The sequence below is a fragment of the Pseudophryne corroboree genome, chromosome 2 (genome assembly GCF_028390025.1).
Source record: "Pseudophryne corroboree isolate aPseCor3 chromosome 2, aPseCor3.hap2, whole genome shotgun sequence".
Lineage (NCBI taxonomy): Eukaryota > Metazoa > Chordata > Amphibia > Anura > Myobatrachidae > Pseudophryne > Pseudophryne corroboree.
Genome location: NC_086445.1, coordinates 1,050,003,298 through 1,050,024,308, shown reverse-complemented (window position 1 = coordinate 1,050,024,308; position 21,011 = coordinate 1,050,003,298). Strand labels below are relative to the sequence as shown.

Here is a 21,011-nt window from a genome sequence, read left to right as displayed (position 1 = left end):
CTCGGTCCTCTTCTCCAGTAGAATCCAGGGGATACCTGTAAATTAAAAATATACTTACAAAGAATCCGGTGTAGATCGTCCTCTTCTTTAAATTTGTAATCCAGGGACTTTGAAAACAAATAAACCGACAAACCAAACCACGAACTGAAAGGGGATCCATATATACACATGGCTCCCCTTTACCCGAATGATGGGACCCCCCGTGACTTCTATCACTGAAGGTCCCTGTAGCCAATCAGGGAGTGCTACGTCATGGCACTCTCATGATTGGCTGTGCGCTCCTGCCCTGTCAATCAGGACGAGCGCACTGCCTAGAATGAAGGGGGCGCTCCTCCATTCTAGTCAATGATGGGAACTCTGCGGTCTGCGGTAGACCGCAAGGTTAATTGGGGTCACCCACAAGAGAAACGCCAATTAACCTCGCGGTCTACCGCAGACCGCAGAGTTCCCATCATTGACTAGAATGGAGGAGCGCCCCCTTCATTCTAGGCAGTGCGCTCGTCCTGATTGACAGGGCAGGAGCGCACAGCCAATCAGGAGAGTGCCATGACGTAGCACTCCCTGATTGGCTACAGGGACCTTCAGTGATAGAAGTCATGGGGGGTCCCATCATTCGGGTAAAGGGGAGCCATGTGTATATATGGATCCCCTTTCAGTTCGTGGTTTGGTTTGTCGGTTTATTTGTTTTCAAAGTCCCTGGATTACAAATTTTAAGAAGAGGACGATCTACACCGGATTCTTTGTAAGTATATTTTTAATTTACAGGTACCCCTGGATTCTACTGGAGAAGAGGACAGAGTGCTTCGGGTCAAAATAGGTAGGTATGTGTGTATGTAAGTGTGCATGTATGTACATTAAAGTTATACTGTCACGGTGTCTGTGTTTTGTTTTTATTTGGGTATTTTTTTGGGAGTAGAACTACAGGTACCAGCGGGCCCATTTCCCCCCCGCATGCTGGTACTTGTGGTTCTCCAAGTACCAGCTTGTAGTGGAGGCTTGCTGGGATTTGTAGTTCTGCTACAAAAGACAATATTCTTTATTTTTACACAATGGTTATCAGCCTCCCATCCACCGTCCACGGATGGAGGGGACAGCCTCAGGCTTCACCCCTGGCCCTTGGGTGGTTGGAGGGGGACCCCTTTATTTAAGGGGTTCCCACTCCTCCAGGGAACCCCGGCCAGGGGTGACTAGTTGGGGGGTGATGCCACGGCCGCAGGGACCAATATAAAAGTGTCCCCTGGCTGTGGCATTATGTCCCTGGCTAGTGGAGCTCGGTGCTGGTGTAAAAAATACGAGGGACCCCTATGTTTTTTTGTCCCCCGTATTTTTTGTACCAGGACCAGGCGCAGAGCCCGGTGCTGGTTGTTAAAATATGTGGGGACCTCAGTCATTTTTTCCCCTGTATTTTTTCAACCAGCGCTGGCTCAAAGAGCCCGAGGCTGGTCATTCATAGGAGGGGGGACCCCACGCAATTATTTTTTTTTACAATTTATCCTTAAACATGCATGGATCTCACTGATTCATGGTCTTATGTACTGATTAATTTTAAATATATACTTGGGCTTATTTGTAGGTTCTGGGCTCATGTCCTGCTGCGTGCTGTGCTGCTGCTGCTTCTTCTTCTGCTGCGTGCTGTGCTGCTGCGTGCTGTGCTGCTGCTGCTGCTTCTTCTTCTGCTGCGTGCTGTGCTGCTGCTTCTTCTTCTTCTGCTGCGTGCTGTGCTGAAGGAAGTGTCCAGTGTCCTGGGAGAATGCCAGTCAACTTCCTACTATACATCGCACATGATATATCACACGTGCAAAAAAACACACCTTTCCACCTACGATTCCATACAATTCCTCTTGATCACGACAAATAACGAGTGCAGCACCTACAATCTGGATGAGTAGACTCAATCTTCACGGGGGCCGCGCCTCGGATCCAATCAGATTGGATACACATAAAAACCGCACAATTTCACACTATATATCAGCCCAAATCACTGAATTGACCAGAAATTGAGCAATATCGTTCCAGTGTATGGGGCCCTTTACTTATACTCCCCCCGTCCCCCCCTCAGCATGGAGATGTGGATTATAGTAAATATGTGCGCAGTGTGTGTATCCCGCCCCCTGGAGATGCAGCGTATCTGCAGTGAAAAACATCTCCAGTTACACAGCTTAGTAGACGTCACTTGCAGGTTAGTGACCCCGGTGCAAAGTTGCATAATGCATATTGATAGTTATGAGGACATTGCAGTGTTTATGTACATATATAACCACGGTGTGGCCTCCCCGGAAATGAAGCAATCAGCAGAGCTCAGCGCTGATATGGTTACATCTAGGCAGGCAGTGGCGTAACTAGAATTTTTTTCCCCCAAGCCAAAAAATTATTCGCCCCCCCCCCCCATCCCCCATAATTGGCACTATTAAAGGGATAAATGTGCGCGCGCCACAAAATAGGGTGTGTGGCTTTGTTGGGATGGGCGTGGCTTAGCATAAAGGGGCGTGGCATTGTAGGAAAAGACTACCTTATACCCCAGTGTGCAACCTGCACGCCCAGACGTTAGCCACCACGGGAAAGAAAAATAATCCTGATTCATGCCCCTTACATTATTTGTCATTTTTCCTCCTTATAGTAATGCTCAGTATACATTATTCCACATACTGCAATGGCCTTAGCCATTATGCCACACACAATAATGCACATGACACACTATGCACACACTGTAATGCCCCCGACACATTATGCCACACACGGTAATGCCCCCGACACATTATACCACATACCACAATGCCCGTGATATAGTATACAACACACCGTAATGCCTGACACATACCGCAATGCCCGTTATACCCTATACATTATGCCACACTGCAATGACCCTGAGACATTATACCACATACCACAATGCCCGTGATATAGTATGCCACACACCATAATACCTGTGACACATTATGACACACACCGCAATGTCCGTGATACATTATGCCACACACCGTAATGCCCATTACACATTAAGTCCTACAGTAAGGCTTCTAATTACTTTTAAATTACCTGCTCGTTGCCAGGGGTTTCATGCACTGGGTGTCATGCTCATTGCCAGGGGTTTCATGCTCTTGGTTCCATGCACGGTGCCAGGGGTTTTCATGCTCAGGGTATCATGCTCATTGCCAGGTGTTTCATGCACTGGGTGTCATGCTCGTTGCCAGGTGTTTCATGCACTGGGTGTCATGCTCATTGCCAGGGGTTTCATGCACTGGGTGTCATGCTCGTTGCTAGGGGGTAGTGCTTGTTGCTAGGGCTGTGCTCCCAGTATCACATATGTCCCCAGTGCCAGATATTACCCCACGGTGCCAGGTACTCACATGACCCCAGTGCACAATATAGCCCCCCCCCCCCTATGTGCCAGGTACACATATACCCCCCCAGTGCCACATATGCCCCCAGTGCCAGATATTCCCCCCAGTGCCACATATGCCCCCAGTGCCAGATATTCCCCCCCAGTGCCAGATATTCCCCCACAGTGCCACGTATGCCCCCAGTGCCAGATATTCCCCCCCAGTGCCACATATGCCCCCAGTGCCAGATATTCCCCCCAGTGCCACATATGCCCCCAGTGCCAGAAAATCCCCCCCCAGTGCCAGATATTCCCCCACAGTGCCACATATGCCCCCAGTGCCAGATATTCCCCCCCAGTGCCACATATGCCCCCAGTGCCAGATATTCCCCCACAGTGCCACATATGCTCCCAGTGCCAGATCCCCCCCCCAGTGCCAGATGTTCCCCCCCAGTGCCAGATATTCCCCCCAGTGCCATATATGCCCCCTCAGTGCGTGCCCCCCCCACCGCTATTTTGTGTTGGAGGGACACGGAGGGCACAGCGCGCGCCTCTCCTGTGTCCCTCCTGCGTCCCTCCTGCGTCTCCGGCAGCCGTGGGTATAATAGAGGAAGTGCCTGTTCGTGAGCCAATCAGAGCTCACGAACGGCACTTCCTTTATTAGACCCGCGGCCGCCGGAGATGCAGGAGGGACACAGGAGAGGCGCGCTGTGTGCTCCGTGTCCCTCCTTACAGCAGGGAGGGTTAGTAGGAGCAGATTGACATGCGGACGCTCGTCCGCATGTCAATATGCGCTAAATCAGTGGCGCCCCCGCAGCCCCTCGTCCCCAAGCCTCCGCGAGGGCTGCGGGGGCAGTAGTTACGCCACTATAGGCAGGGCTGTCTTAATAGCAGTGTAGGCCCCTGGACACAGCAATGCAGTGGGGACCCTACCCATCCTGCAGTGGTAGGGGTGGGGGGTGCTATCAGCGGCAGCTTTGATGTCCCGTGGGTGGTAGAGGGTGATCTATCTTCCACTCAGCATGTAGGACATGGAGCAGTAATTTCTGTATATTACTCCTTTACTGCACAGATGGTGGAGATGGGGCGGGAGGGAGAACACTAAACTGTAGAAGGGGCATTGGGCTGAATAAAGGGGACCTGGTACATGACTTCCAGGGTGGTAGGGGGTGTTTAATACGCAGGGGAGGGGTGGATAGAGGAGTGGGCTTCATATTCAATATTTTCCGGACGGAAGGAAGCTTTCCTGACTGCAGATATCTCCAGTTCCTGCAAATAGATTTCTTAGCTTTGAATGGGACAAAAAAAACTAGAGAGTCCCACCTGTCAGGAGGTACTGGGGACACCTTTCAGGAGGTACTGGGGACACCTTTCAGGAGGTACTGGGGACACCTTTCAGGAGGTACTGGGGACACCTTTAAGGAGGTACTGGGGACACCTTTCAGGAGGTACTGGGGACACCTTTCAGGAGGTACTGGGGACACCTTTCAGGAGGTACTGGGGACAACTGTCAGGAGGTACTGGGGACACCTTTAAGGAGGTACTGGGGACACCTCTCAGGAGATTCTGGGGACACCTGTCAGGAGGTACTGGGGACTTGGGGATCAATCAGAGTTCAGGAACCAGAGCAATTCACCAACGAATATATAAAACTGCATACCAGGCGTGTGAAGCTGGAGCAGGGACCGGCTGCTTAAAGGTTGATATCTCTGGTTCTGGACATTGGGCTGAATGAAGGGGCCCTGGTACATGACTTCCAGGGTGGTAGGGGGTGTTTAACACGTAGGGGAGGGGTGGATAGTGGAGTGGGCTTCAGTTTCATCATTTTTCGGGTGAGTGGCAGCTTGCTTGACTGCAGATATATCAAGTTTCTGGAAAAAGATTTCTTAGCTTTGAATGGGATGAAAATCTAGAGATTCCCCCCTGTCAGGAGGTGTTAGGGACTTGGGGATCAGAATTCAGGAGCCAGAGCAATCCACCAATGAATGTATAAAACAACATATTAGGTGTGTGAAGCTGGAGCAGGGATGAGCTGCTGGAAGGATGATATCTCTGGTTCTGGGCATAGTAGAGACAAGCTGCCAGTGTCCACTAAAAGGGGAGAGTCCCAGCATTTGGAGTATACCCCCAGAAAATCTCTAAGTCACAGAACCCGAGATATCAGGCTGGAAAGAGCAATTAACAGGCTTGGAAGTGGATTTCTCTGGTTCCCCAGGGCCGATTTTCAAAAATCTGGTACCCCTGGAAAGAGGGGACCCTCAGCTATCAGCCTATGACTCTTATAGTCCTGGGACCCTTGGGCAAGAGCCCATTGCGCCAATACGAATATACGGCCCTGCATCTAGGGGTTTATTTACTAAACAGCGGGTTTTCAAAGCCGGCAATTGTCTGTGGCTTTACCTCTGGACTTTACACAGCAATAGCAACATATGCACAGCAAGCCTGATTTACCAGTTACTACTATTACCATTTTACATTCAGCTATGAAACCCGCTGCTTAGTAAATATTAAATGATATATAGGCCTTTGTCAGGGCAGAATTCCAGCACACAACCTCTACACACTCCTTCTGCAAGACAGGGCCCAAAAATGAGACTGTCAACTTACTGTGATCCTGGATCTATTGTTCCTGACACCTTTCCTCCCCATCCTACAGTATTGGGGACATTTATCAAAATTATTTTTGCTAAAATAATGTGAAAACGGGTATTCACCATTTCTTCATTATTATAGCATCACCTGACTGTAATAACGGGCTAGTGGAGAATTCACTAAATATTCCTCCAAGCCCTTAATTTGCATTTTTTTAGTAATCAGATCACATTTAGCATGCTTGTAATGGGAACTGCCAGAATTTACTAAAATTCATTTTTTTTTAAATACCGGAGGGAGCCCCGTGATAATAACACTGTGACCAGATTCCTCCGAAGAGCCCTCACTGACTTGCGTCCACAGCCACAGAGCGAGTTTAGGTCACATGGGACCTGGCCAATTAGGGGATTCCCACTTACCGTCAGTAACCGCCTGTTACTGACTCCACTGTGCATGGCATCTAGAACCACGGTTCTGCTCTGTATGCGTCAACACGTGGGCTTACCACACCTGTGTGGCGTTGACTGATCCCCACTAGTCACTTGCCCAAGCCTCTGCACGGTAGCTGGCGGAGCTTGGAGACGCTGGGTTTACCCGGAACAGCCGGAGAATGAGGCTATGTTCGGCATAGCTCTGCAGGTCACAAGATGAAGCGGTCGTCTTGAGGTAAAAGATGTTTATTTGCAATAGTTCTAAAGAGAACTCTTCCCTATTTCTAGGGGGACAGCAATACAGCAAGATGTCACAGCAGACAGAAGATGGTATAATACCCACTGAGGCTCACAGAACCCTTTTTATAGAGTAAAAACACACAGCATCTCATGGGGTAGTCCCCCCACCCCCCCCCCCCCCCCTAAGTCTATTCCATCCAATCAGGATATCTCACAAAAAATGTAACTAAATAAATAAATTACATTTTAAAAGGAGATAACGACTGCAGGAATCAATTTCCTTCTTCCTGTCACACAGACGAAGTTTGGTGTCCTTTAAACTGCTTCCTTTGCCACCTGGGAATCAAACCAGCTATATAAATGAATACAGGTTCCAAACCCAGTCTGACACTTTACATATGGAATAAGCAAATCCCCCGTCATTAACACCTTTCCCTAAGGAACTCACACTACTAGTATTTACCTGCCATGCACTGTCCAACATGGGCCCTCATTCCGAGTTGTTCACTCGCTAGCTGCTTTTAGCAGCATTGCACACGTTAGGCCGCCGCCCTCTGGGAGTGTATCTTAGCATAGCAGAATTGCGAACAAAAGATTAGCAGAACTGCTACTAAATAATTCTTTGCAGTTTCTGAGTAGCTCCAGACCTACTCCTAGATTGCGATCACCTCAGTCCGTTTAGTTCCTGGTTTGACGTCACAAACACGTTCGGCCAGCCACTCCCCCGTTTCTCCAGACACTCCCGCGTTTTTCCCTGACACGCCTGCGTTTTTTAGCACACTCCCGGAAGATGCTCAGTTACCACCCAGAAACGCCCCTTTCCAGTCAATCACTCACCGATCAGCAGAGCGACTGAAAAGCACTGCAGAATCCACAGCAAATCTGCTAAGTTTTTAGTTAAAAAACTAATCGCATGCGCCCTGCGTGCCTTGCGCATGCGCAGTTTGCAACAAATCTCAACATAGCGAAAATCGTCAATGAGCGAACAACTCAGAATGACCACCATTAAAAGGTTTTGTCAGTCACCAGATCTGCTGGGAGATGACAATTAGCATCACATTTCCTAGTCACAGAAGATAGGAGATCCTTATTCAGACACATATAGTAAGTGCATATTTCCCTTTTAAAATACATGTGAGCACATCTTAAATATAAACACATTTAAACATGCAATCCTACAGCTGTGCACAGAGCACTACATATGACATGCTAAAACACATCATTAAACATATAGTTAGTCATTTACAGTTCACGTTGCCTACAGCCAATTGTTCCTTAAAATGGCTCTGCAGCATGGGATTAACCCCTTCTGTACCGTGGCCGTCATTAACCATGTGGCTGAGGAGGGTCTCTGGCCACAAACACTATATTCAGAAAGCGTAATCCAGCCTTCCCTCCGGTTCCCCTACTCTAGCTCATCATTCTCTGCCTGCTGGCTGAGCTCGGATCCAGTCCCTGTGGTCAGCCATGTGTGTCTGGTAGACCGGAGGCTGATAACGGTGTAAAAAAACAAAACTAAATAAACAGTAACACCTACAGCCAGGACTGGTGATCATGACCTGGTGAAGGAAGCTGAGAATCTGATCGCTACACTCCTGCACTGACCCCCAGTGCAGTAAAATGAACTCAGATGCTGCAAAACTGGCCTTTCACTTTACTACACCAGGAGCACAGCAATCAGATGACCATCTGCCATCACCAGATCACTGGTCCTGGATTCAGTAAGTAGAGCATAGGGGGGTCGCAGCCACCGGCGCATGTGCGGTCAGATGCTCAAGGTATTTTTCATGAAAACATACTCTGAGAAGAGTAAGCTCTGTCCATGATAAATCCCTGTGATATATTCAGTTATCGCATGGCAATTTTGGTCGAATTTATCACAAACCATCCACATCCGAGATGCGTATTGTGATAAATATGCTCATATATCCATAAATCATGTGACTGCTTTGATAATATAATATTTCCTGTATGTGACCAATAACCTGACACTGTCTCCCCCCAGTTCCCCTGTCTCAGGCAGCCGTCAACGTCTCCTGTCTCCCGGATGGCAGTGCTGTGGCCTCCTGCTGGGTGGATGAAGGGTTGGGTACTGATTATTCCTGGAGCCTGGATGGAAGATCTGTACAGAGAACGTCCATCTCCGGATACAGCCAGATATCTCTCCCCCCTCCTGTCTCCGGGACTCTCAGGTGTAACGTGAGGAATAACGTCAGTGATGTCAGCAAATCCATTGTAATCTCCTGCTCAGGTGAGCCAGGTATCCTCTGTTACTTATACTGGTGGGACACTCCTATTACTGGATCCCTGATATCTGCAGTGCAATATGTCCCTGACACAGTGCAGGGGACTTTTGTGCTGTTACTGAGGTGCGGTCACTGTGTGAGGGGATATGCTGTAATGGTGACACAGGGGGAAAGTAACACAGTGCAGGGTGAGGTGGTGGTAAGAGTAAAAGCATTGGTGGAAGGTTATGGGAAGATAATTAGCATTGGCTGGAGGTGTGGGAAGAGCAGGAGCATTGATGGGAGCTAGTGGGAAGAGCAGGACCATTGGGTGGAGGTGGTTGGAAGAGCAGGAGCATTGGTGGGAGTTAGTGGGAGCATTCGGTGGTTGGAAGAGCAGGAGCATTTGTGGGGGGTGGTTGAAAAAGCTTATGTATTGGGAGGAGGTGGTAGGAAGAGCAGGAGTATTGGTGGGATGTAGTTGGAAGAGCAGGGTATTAATGGATGGTGGTGAAAAGAAAATGAGTATTAGTCGGTGATGGTGGGAAGAGCAGGAATATTGGTGAAAGGTGGTGAGAAAAGTGTGAGTTTTGGTAAATGGTGGTGGGAAGAGCTTGAATGTTAGTGGTAGTAGACAGGAAGAGTAACAGAATTGTTGGGAGATGGTGAGAAGAGCAGGAGTACTGGTGGGAGGTGGTAGGAAGAGTAAAACCTTTGATGGATGGTAGTGGGAAGAGCAGGAGAATTGGTGGATGGTGATATGAATTGCTGGAACACTGGTGTGAAGTAATGGGATGAGTAGGAGCATTGGTGGATGGTGATAGGAAGTTCTGGAACATTGGTGTGAGGTCATGGAAGGAGTAGGAGCATTGGCGGGAGATGGTGGGAAGAGTAGGAACATTGGTGTATGGGGGATAGGAAGAGTAGGAGCATTGGTGGGAGATGGTGGGAAGAGCAGGAGCATTGGTGGAAGGTGCTGGGAAGAGCAGGAACATTGGTGTATGGGGGATAGGAAGAGCAGGAGCATTGGTGTATGGGGGATAGGAAGAGCAGGAACATTGGTGTATGGGGGATAGGAAGAGCAGGAACATTGGTGTATGGGGGATAGGAAGAGCAGGAACATTGGTGTATGGGGGATAGGAAGAGCAGGATTGTTGGTATGAGGTGATGGGAAGAGCAGGAACATTGGTGTATGGGGGATAGGAAGAGCAGGAACATTGGTGTATGGGGAATAGGAAGAGCAGGAACATTGGTGTATGAGGGGATAGGAAGAGCAGGAGCATTGGTGTATGGGGGATAGGAAGAGCAGGAACATTGGTGGAAGGTGTAAAACTATACAGAACAGATGACAGTGAGGAAGGCAACATACAAAGTGCAGATAAAATTCCGGCCTGATCAGTGTCTGCTGAGTGTCCGGTCACATTTACTGTCTGCCCTTATTACACTGAGGTCATCCAGCAGAATCAAGTGCTGTGGCGATTGATAACTGGAAGTCTATGGGGGTTATAGAAACATATCTTCTGATGCGTCTATGGTACATCAATCTCAGCTCTGCTCACATAGCACAGGCAGCTCTGCAAATCCATAGAACTCTATGAAGAAATAATCTGCAATAAAGTGTTTGACGTGATTGCTATAGCCTTTCTTTCCTCTTACTAAGCTCAGATACAGTGTGGCACCAGCATCACAGCAAAATACTGAACATCTGGATGAGATTGGGGAAGTCCAGGTACTGAGGGCACAATTTGCACCTGGAAAAACATTCTAGCCATAAATTAATACAAAGTACTGTACTTAAGCTGCAAAAATTTAGTGGATTCCAGGAGTCCAAACAGGATTCCAGAGTCCAAAGTAGGAAGAACACACCATATGAGCATGTCTCAACCACAGGATCAAGTTCTAGTAGTCCCAAATACTCCATAACAGGAAGATAATAATGCTCCAAATTCTCCACACCCAGGAATGGATAACGCTAGGCCAGAAGCCTCTATGCAGGCCCAATTAAACCTGATAATGATAGCCTACTACTTTGGCACCCACTGGTTGCCTACATATTCTGGAGACTCGAGGGATAAAGAACATAATACCATTAAAGAGTTCAGAAAGAGAATGTGATCTGTTTTCCATTTGTATGCATTGACAGATGCCCAACAGGGAAAGATCCCATCGGGGCAATTCAAAGGCTCTGCTATGCGACAAGTAGCATCATGGCCTCAAGAGGGCAAGAAAACAGCAGATCAAGATTTGCAACGTCTGCAAAAATATTGAACTTCACACCATCCCCAAATTGAAAAACAAGTTTTATTTGAGAAAGTAGTTACCAGGAGAAGATTTGAGAGACTATACATTAGGGTTGCAAGAGGCCTTTCGAGCTGTCAGAGCAGTGGATGAGCAAGAAGTGAGAAAAAAATGGTGTACCATTCGATTGCAGCAAGGACGCCAGACAGTCCAAGATACCAGCGGGGAGGTGGGAAAAGTGAGAATCACTGATTGGAAGCCCATTGTCCTGAAGCCAAACACTGAAACTATTGTCTGGGGAAAGTCCAAGTGTGGACCCCAAGGTACAAGTTATGAAGCTTTGGCAGAACCGTGTGAAGAGTCCATCAGAGGTGCAGTAGTCTTGGCAAGAACATTGGTGACTGTCTATGATGGTGGAGTTCCATTGAGAATCCTGAATCCAGATATAATGATCCCACAGCTGAACGTACAGCGGAGTGCAGTAACAATTTGGGAAGACGTACGGTATGGAGAAGAAGAGACCTCTGAAAGTCAGAAATTTGGTGTCTTGAAAGTAACAAAGAAGAACCAATCCTAGAGCTACAAGCAAGAGAAGAACAAGTGGAGGCAGAAGTGAATGTAAATAACCCCCCCCCCCTTCCCCCTATAAGAAGATCAGAAAGAGCACAAAAGCAATAATACCTCTTAGGTACTGGTGAAAAGGAAGAAAAGAAAGTCTATTGAAAGAAATTATTTGACAAATTACCTAAAATGTTTTGAATTTAAATATTTGAAAATTTATACACACGGGAGTGCTGCCGTAGACATGTATATTAGAATATTAAAGGGAGAAAAAAATGGGGTCTTTTTTGCTGGTGCGCTAGAGAAATAATAAAAATTTAACTTTTATTCCATATTGTTTAAAAACGCCTTGTTTGTGAAATAAGACATACTTACATACAATATACAGTAGTATACTACTGAAGATGATGTTCCATTTAGTTATTTAAAAAAATAGGATTTTAATACCTACCGGTAAATCCTTTTCTCTTAGTCCATAGAGGATGCTGGTGACGCTTAAAGAACCATGGGGTATAGACGGGATCCGCAGGAGACATGGGCACACTTTGAGACTTTGAATGGGTGTGAACAGGCTCCTCCCTCTATGCCCCTCCTCCAGACTCCAGTTTAAGTAACTGTGCCCAGGGAGATGGACATTTCAAGGAAATAATTTATTGATAAACCACGGTGAGCATCTACCAGCTCACACCTCCAGTATGCCGCAGAACGTGGCATTCAATAGAAACCAGCCGACGGCATGAAGAATATGCAGCAATACGCTGACATAAAGCGTAACACAAACTGTGTGTGTAAACACAACCAATAACAGCATAACGCATGCCATGGCATGAATATCGTCAGCAACAGGCTGACTTAAACGCAACACACCATGTGTGTAAACATACCCAATAACTGCAGATACAGTACGCACTGGGAAGGGCGCCCAGCATCCTCTACGGACTAAGAGAAAAGGATTTACCGGTAGGTATTAAAATCCTATTTTCTCATATGTCCTAGAGGATGCTGGGGATGCTTCAAGAACCATGGGGTTTATACCAAAGCTCTAGAACGGGCGGGAGAGTGCGGATGACTCTGCAGCACGATTGACCAAACAAGAGGTCCTCATCAGCCAGGGTATCAAACTTTTAAAACTTCGCAAAGGTGTTTGATCCCGACCAAGTAGCAGCTCGGCAAAGCTGTAATGCCGAGACCCCTCGGGCATGAGCCCACCTTTCTGGTAGAATGGGCATTCACCGATTTCGGTAACGGCAATCCTGCCATAGAATGAGCCTGCTGAATCGTATTACAGATCCAGCGCGCAATAGTCTGCTTGGATGCAGGAGCACCAATCTTGTTGGCAGCCCTCCGGACAAACAGAGCCACTGTTTTCCTAATCTGAGCCGTTCTGGCGACATAGACTTTGAAAGCTCTGACCACATCGAGAGACTTCGATGCCGCCAAGGCGTCAGTAGCCACTGGCACCCCAATAGGCTTGTTTACGTGAAATGATGAAACCACTTTTGGCAGAAAGGTTCAAACCAATGAGACTGCAGGAACTGCAACACCACATTAAGAACCCATGGTGCCACTGGGGGCACAAAGAGAGGTTGGATGTGCAGCATGCCCTTCACGAAGGTCTGAACTTCTGAAAGGAAGGCAAGTTCTTTTTGAAAGAAAATAGATAAGGCCGAAATTTGTACTTTAACGGAGCCTAACTTTAGGCCCGCATCCACCCTGCTTGCAAAAAATGGAGCAAACGCCCCAGCTGAAATTCATCCGTAGGAGCCTTCTTGGATTCACACCAAGACACATATTTTCTCCAAAAACGTTGGTAAAGCTTCGCCGTTACTTCTTTTCTAGCCTGAAGCAGTGTGGGAATGACTTCACTGGGAATACCCTTTCGGGCTGGGATTTGGCGTTCAACCACCATGTCGTCAAACGCAGCCGCGGTAAGTCATGATACATGCACGGTCCTTGCTGTAACAGGTCCTCTCGTAGAGGAAAAGGCCAGCGATCTTCTATGAGTAATTCTTGAAGATCTGGGTACCAAGCCCTCCTTGGCCAGTCCGGAACAATGAGGATCGCCTGAACCTTATGATCTTTATCACCTTCGGAATGAGTGGAAGTGGGGGGAACACATAGACCGACTGAAACATCCACGGTGTCACCAGGGTGTCCAACGCTATTGCTTGAGGGTCCCTCGACCTGGAACAATATCTCTGAAGTTTCTTGTTGAGGCGAGACGCCAGCATGTTTATTTGAGGAATTCCCCAACCACTTGTCACTTCTGCAAAGACCTCTTGATGAAGACCCCACTCTCCTGGGGGTATATTTACTAAGCTCCCGATTTTGACCGATGTGGTGTTTTTTCTTCAAAGTGTCATCTCGGGAATTTACTAAACTCAAATCTCGGGAGTGATGAGGGCATTCGTATTTTTTTGGAAGTCAAAGAAAAAAAATACGAATGAATACACCATCGGTCAAACGCGGCTGTTTAGGTATACAACTCGGTAATTTACTATGCATTCGTATTTGAAATCTCTACCGTGAAAGTGCATTAGCGGCCGTGAAAAAAAGCGAATCGTAAAAAAAGGCAGGAAAAAAATAGACCTGCTTTTGAGTAGCGTGTTTACATGTGTTTCAAAGTCTACATTAATCACACCTGCATTTTTGGTCCTTTAAAAGGGACCCAAACACATTTTTCACATCTCTCACTCTGAAATGGCTGCTGCCGTGTGTAGTACAGATTTCTTGTTTGCTGGGGGATACCTGAGACTGCTCCATCAGGCTACAATAAACCAGGGCCAGGAAACTGAACATGGTCAGCAGGTTGTCCAGGTTCCGCGGAGGCTGCGCAGGCCTCGTTTTTTTAGGGGGCGTTTAAACTTAAACGCACTGGCCGATTACCAGGTCATACAGATGTTCCGGCTAAATACAAACATCATTTTCCGTCTGTGTGACCTTGTCAAACTGGACCTAGACCCTGAGACAGCACGCTCTCGCTTTGTCTCAGGCCTGGACAAACTCCTGGCTGTGTTGCACTTTATGGCTACTGGCAGCTTTCACGCTGTGACTGGCGATGTATTTGGTATCTCACAGCCCACCTTTTCTAAATATTTAAATCAGGTGAGTTAACACATACATACTCCTCTATGTCTAAGTTGTGCTTCTGTTATGTAATATAACATAGTACTGTATTTTTTACAGGTCATGACACTCACCTTATATTTTGTAATGTCCACTCAGGTTTTGGATGCTTTGGATCCACAAATAGATGCCTCTGTCTGCTTCCCTACCCAGGAGTCGCAGTGGCATGCAGTCAGGGTAGCTTTCTATGAGCTTGCTGGCATGCCCAATGTGCTGGGTGCCATAGATTGCACACACGTTGATCTGAGACCACCTAGGGACAGGCAATACATTTATACCAATAGACATCTGGGCCACTCCACTAATGTCCAGGTGGTTTGTGTTGCAAATCTAAAAATGATGAGTGTTGTTGCGGTTTACCCTGGCGGCTGCCATGACTCCTTCATCCTCAGTCAGTCATCCCTCTTTGAGAAATTTGAGGCCGGACAAATGCCTGATGTATGGCTGCTGGGTATGTTCCAAATTTGTTGCCACATGTTGAGGAGGAGGAGTATGATGTTGGTGATGAAGAAAACAGTCAGCAAGTAGAGGAGTTAGAAACATCTGGCGACAGTGTGAGTACAGATGTAGGGAGGCAGGTAAGGCAAGAACTGATTCTGCGTTATTTTACCGGTAAGTCTTAATTTTTCTTAATCAACATTGGCTAACCCCAATACTAAAATATATGTAGTTATGAATTCTGTTTGTGATGCTGTATTGTTTCATGTTAGGCATGTTGTTTACAGTTAGTCAATAACATTTTTGTCTTACACTGTCAGTCAATAACAAATTAAACATTACACATATAGCATTTGAGTAATTTATTACCTTAAACACTTGAATTCGGTTGGCCACAATTCTTTAATCTTTATATTTCTTTGAAAATACTGTATATTTTGTTGCAGGATTGCTCATTTCTTAGTTTTTTTTTTTTTGCTTGCTGCAGAGGATTGTGATGGCACATTGGGCCGGGATCTGCTGGATCGTCTAACTGGGGAGGTAACTGGGGTCTGGCTAGGTGTGGTTGTCCCTGAGCTTGAGCTTTGTTGCTGGGATGCCAACACATTTATGTTTTGGCTCAGGTTGTTGAGGCTTGCTGTGAGTTGTGTGGTTGCGGCTGTGTTGTTGGAGATGATCCTGGACAGGCTTTCTGTGATTAACTGATTGTTCTGAATGACTTGAATGAGGGCTTGTTGATGGCGGTGTTGTTCGTCCATTATGCGCTGAAAACTTGCTATCAGTTGTCTGTTGTCTGCTCTCATCTGCTCCATGGTATTGGCCACTCTGCCAAGTTGCACAATCAGTCTGCCTGAGTTTCTACTGAGTCTAGGTAGATGATGGGGCAGACTGGCAAGATATTGGCTGTGTGTGTTGAGACAGGTATAGTTTTGTGCCTGTTCTGTGGCCCAACTGGACCAAAACTCTGGTCCTATTTGTGGCTGGGGTGGTGTTGGGCTCAATTGGTGGGTGGGGGTTGTTTGGGCTGGTGGAGATATGTCAGCCGGCGTGGTTGGCTGGTTATTATCAATTGCTTGCAGGTGGAGTGTGAACGTTTGCTGCAAGTCAGTTTCCTGCTGGGTATCCTGGGGCATGATGTCTGGATCTGTATGGGGTTGAAGACAGCCACAATTTAGTTACTGTTGGGCTTCTGGTTGGTTTCAGCTTTACGTCAACATGCATTACTTCTTAATGTGCATGTTGTAAATTATAAATAGAGTGTGGGCTAAACTTAAAATATTATTGTACATTATTTTAGAAACATGTGGCTTCTTAGGTACCCTACTCATTACAACAATTTTTAAGGTAAATGTTGGACTATGAGCCTTACTTAATGGCCAAACACGTAGAACTATAAAAATTAAAAATTCCACCACTGACATATTATGTTTAAAGCTTCCTTTTGCCAAACAAACACAATACATTAAATGTGTTAAACAATACACTCATACATTGTTAAAGGCTGTCAGTCTTGCCCAGTAAACTTTTTCAATTATAGCGAAAAAACATATGTTAAAAAATTTAGTTGGCAGAAGTGGGCACACCTATTTTGCGCATATTGTTAAGTTGAGATGTGAACCACGAAATAATGCTTACCATGGGGTCAAATTACTAAAATGGAAGTTCAATTTAAGATGGGATATTGTCCATAGCAACTAATCACATTAGATAATATACAATGGGCGCTAGATTTGTTATACTGTCAATTACAATGATTAATTGCAGCTCACACAAGGAGGATCTGGAAGTCCTCCTAAACAAAGGGACACTGTACCTAAACAACAATTTCGTACGTGTGAGCGCACATATATTAGAAAAATGGTTAATTAGGCTGCTGGTTTGGTAAATAAAAAATATTTTTATTAATATAAAACAGACTAAATGAACATTCACAAATTAAAAAACATCATAGTGGAAATCGTAGGATGGATTTATGCATATATCCCCGCTAGAGCCAATTGGACTTATATAATTATTATTAAGCATGCATGCCTATATAATTAGCTGGTTAGTTAGAACAAATTTAAAGTCCTTAAATACAGTCTTGATCGTTAGCAACTGTTTAATCCCTCCAGGGGATTTATAATGGTGATGTTAGTGATTAGTTGGTTAGACAAGAATCAAGGTTGTCTCTGAGTATATATTAACGACACAGTCCATTTAGATGAAACAGCTTTCCTCAAATGATATTATAGTGCCAGTTTACACTGTTAGAAAGTGTGATGTTGGTAGATTATATAATCAATTTGTCACCCGTCGTGGCACTCATATGGGCATTGCTTACCCTCCACTCTGCGGCGGTTCCCGTGTCCACGGCTGGGTTAAATCACACTGAGGCAAAGAGGTTTTGTCCGGCTAAGCGGTAACACGCTGCCAGCGTGTGGTGTGTCAGGGAGCGCTTGGAATGCAGGTGGAACGCATCGCAAGCCGGAAGCCCTGTGCAACCCGGAAGCCGTGACGCGCGGCCAAGCGCTCCCTGACACACCACACGCTGGCAGCGTGTTACCGCTTAGCTGGACAAAACCTCTTTGCCTCAGTGTGATTTAACCCAGCCGTGGACACGGGAACCGCCGCAGAGTGGAGGGTAAGCATTGCCCATATGAGTGCCACGACGGGTGACAAATTGATTATATAATCTACCAACATCACACTTTCTAACAGTGTAAACTGGCACTATAATATCATTTGAGGAAAGCTGTTTCATCTAAATGGACTGTGTCGTTAATATATACTCAGAGACAACCTTGATTCTTGTCTAACCAACTAATCACTAACATCACCATTATAAATCCCCTGGAGGGATTAAACAGTTGCTAACGATCAAGACTGTATTTAAGGACTTTAAATTTGTTCTAACTAACCAGCTAATTATATAGGCATGCATGCTTAATAATAATTATATAAGTCCAATTGGCTCTAGCGGGGATATATGCATAAATCCATCCTACGATTTCCACTATGATGTTTTTTAATTTGTGAATGTTCATTTAGTCTGTTTTATATTAATAAAAATATTTTTTATTTACCAAACCAGCAGCCTAATTAACCATTTTTCTAATATATGTGCGCTCACACGTACGAAATTGTTGTTTAGGTACAACTAATCACATTGCAGGGATTATATTCGAGAAGGTGCTGTATTAATGTAACGTAGAATGTGATTGGTTGCTATGGGCAACATCACATCTTAAATAGAACTCCCATTTTAGCAACGTTACCCCCATGTGTTTGCTGGTGTGGATTAGTACAAGGATGATTGTGTGCTTTTGATCATGTTTTTTTTGTGTGCAAAAACACTGTGTAAAATGCACTTTGTTTTATTTTTTTATGTTTACTCACCAGACAGCTGAGGGGATTGTGGTTCCTCGGTTTGTGGACTGGCCAAAATGGCTTTTGGTGGCTGAGCCAACACAGTGGAGATGCGCCGTTGTGGTGGTGAGGATGTGGGGGCAGTTACCGCCTCAAGACGGCGTCTCTTGCTACCCATCTTCTGGAGACTGGCAGACCCCTGAGAATGTCGTCTTAGTGGAGTGTGGTGCGATGATGAAGTTCCTATGGGATAAAATAAACATTATAATTCTGTCTTTCTATGTATTTGCAGAATATGTGTATACACAAAATTCTTACCCGCATCGCCAGCATCCGCATCTCTTGGCAGTGTGGTTTGTGTCCTGGCTGTGCTGGCTCTCTTTCGTACTGTAGAAATATGAAGTTTGACCTTATGATCAGGGCCGGACTGGCAATCTGGCACTTCTGGCAAATGCCAGAAGGGCCGATGGCCACGTAGGCCGGTCCAGCGCTGACTGAGACACGCTGCTGCTCAGTCCGGCGGCAGCATGTCTCAGCTGTCAGGAGAGGAGAGCGCCCGCCAGCGCGGCTGTGTCTGGCGCGGCGGTGTATAGCGGACTTCAAACCAGCCGCCGGTTCGCGAGCCAATCAGAGCTCGCGGACCGGCAGCCAATCAGAAGCCGTCGGTCCGCGAGCTCTGATTGGCTCACGAACCGGCGGCTGGTTTGAACGAAGTTCGCTATACGCCGCCGCGTCAGACACAGCCGGGGCATTTGTGGATCTGGCACAGTGGGGGCATTTGTGGATCTGCACTGTGGGGGCATTTGTGGATCTGGCACTGTGGGGGCATTTGTGGATCTGGCACTGTGGGGGCATTTGTGGATCTGGCACTGTGGGGCATTTGTATACCTGGCACTGTGGGGCATTTGTATACCTGGCACTGTGGGGGCAATTGTGGATCTGGCACTGCACTATTGGGGGCATATAATGTAAATTTCGGCTCATACCGGGTGCTATAATGTGAACTTTGGCTCATACTTTGTGGTATAATGTGAAAGAGGCTCCAGTACTAGATAGTATAAGGGGTCCTACTATTGTGGTGCATAATGCTTATAAGGGGTGTATGGTGTGGTAAACTACACTGAAGGCCACGCCCCCTTTTGAGTGGCCATGCCCCCTTTTCCGGAGCATAATTACAAACTTCACATTTCCATACCCCCACTTAAAAATTTCCTCTTCAACCACAGTTTGTGTGTATTTTAATAGAGAATGATGTACGCTTGTATGTTGTTAGAATATTAATTATGGCCCTCATTCCGAGTTGTTCGCTCGCAAGTGAATTTTAGCAGATTTGCTCATGCTAAGCCGCCGCCTACTGGGAGTGAATCTTAGCATCTTAAAATTGCGAACGATGTATTCGCAATATTGCGATTACACCTCTCGTAGCAGTTTCTGAGTAGCTCCAGACTTACTCGGCATCTGCGATCATTTCAGTGCTTGTCGTTCCTGGTTTGACGTCACAAACACACCCAGCGTTCGCCCAGACACTCCCCCGTTTCTCCAGCCACTCCTGCGTTTTTTCCGGAAACGGTAGCGTTTTTTCCCACACGCCCATAAAACGGCCTGTTTCCGCCCAGTAGCACCCATTTCCTGTCAATCACATTACGATCGCCAGAACGATGAAAAATCCGTGAGTAAAATTCCTAACTGCATAGCAAATTTACTTGGCGCAGTCGCAGTGCGGTCATTGCGCATGCGCATTAAGCGGAAAATCGCTGCGATGCGAAGATTTTTACCGAGCGAACAACTCGGAATGAGGGCCCATATTTGTAAGAGCATAGACTAATAAGTGGTAGGAGTCAGGAATAGTAAGGGGAGGAGTCACAGAGGTGGGCCTGTGTGCTTCGAAAATGCCAGGGCCTATTTTTAGTCCCAGTCCGGCCCTGCTTATGATCATTATATTGTGCTTAGATATTTAATCAAAAACCTTATTGTGATGTGGACATATGAAAAACATTATGTGAATTAAACAAAACTTTGGTTATGCTTTTCTGGCTGACTTCATTGGGTGTATATACTTTAATTATGAACCAATTACACCAACCAATCCATACCCTAAGGTGCAGAATTAACAATATTATACAACTACAAAACCAACCGTGGATGTTTAACACAACAAGAATATTAGTCTCTAACAAATTTTTTATTTCTGACAAAAATAACTCACAACAACCAAATATATTATTTAAAAAAAAAAAAAATACTCAGTGGCAATAATCACATCATGCACATAAAGGCCTACCCAGACAACATACAATAACCATAAATACATTCAACAAAATGGACTAAACATTCTTGAAAACACATGAGTCACACTTCATTTAAAGTCCCCCCCAAAAATGCAAAAAAAAAAAAAAACCATAACAGAATAAATTGATGCTGCAAAAGGGCCAGGACAACTGCTAACTTCACTATACAAAGGAAAAAAACATAACTATTTATGTACAAAACTAC

At 46.0% G+C, this 21,011-nt stretch overlaps 1 protein-coding gene across 1 annotated transcript in view; it reads left to right on the top strand.

The window, feature by feature from the left end:
• Positions 1-21,011, top strand: part of LOC135050400 (uncharacterized) — a 96,690-nt gene that overhangs the window by 46,664 nt on the left and 29,015 nt on the right. The window contains exon 3 of the mRNA XM_063956887.1: positions 8,588-8,833. Coding sequence (XP_063812957.1) covers positions 8,588-8,833 — 246 coding nt within the window. The remainder of the gene's footprint in view (positions 1-8,587; positions 8,834-21,011) is intronic.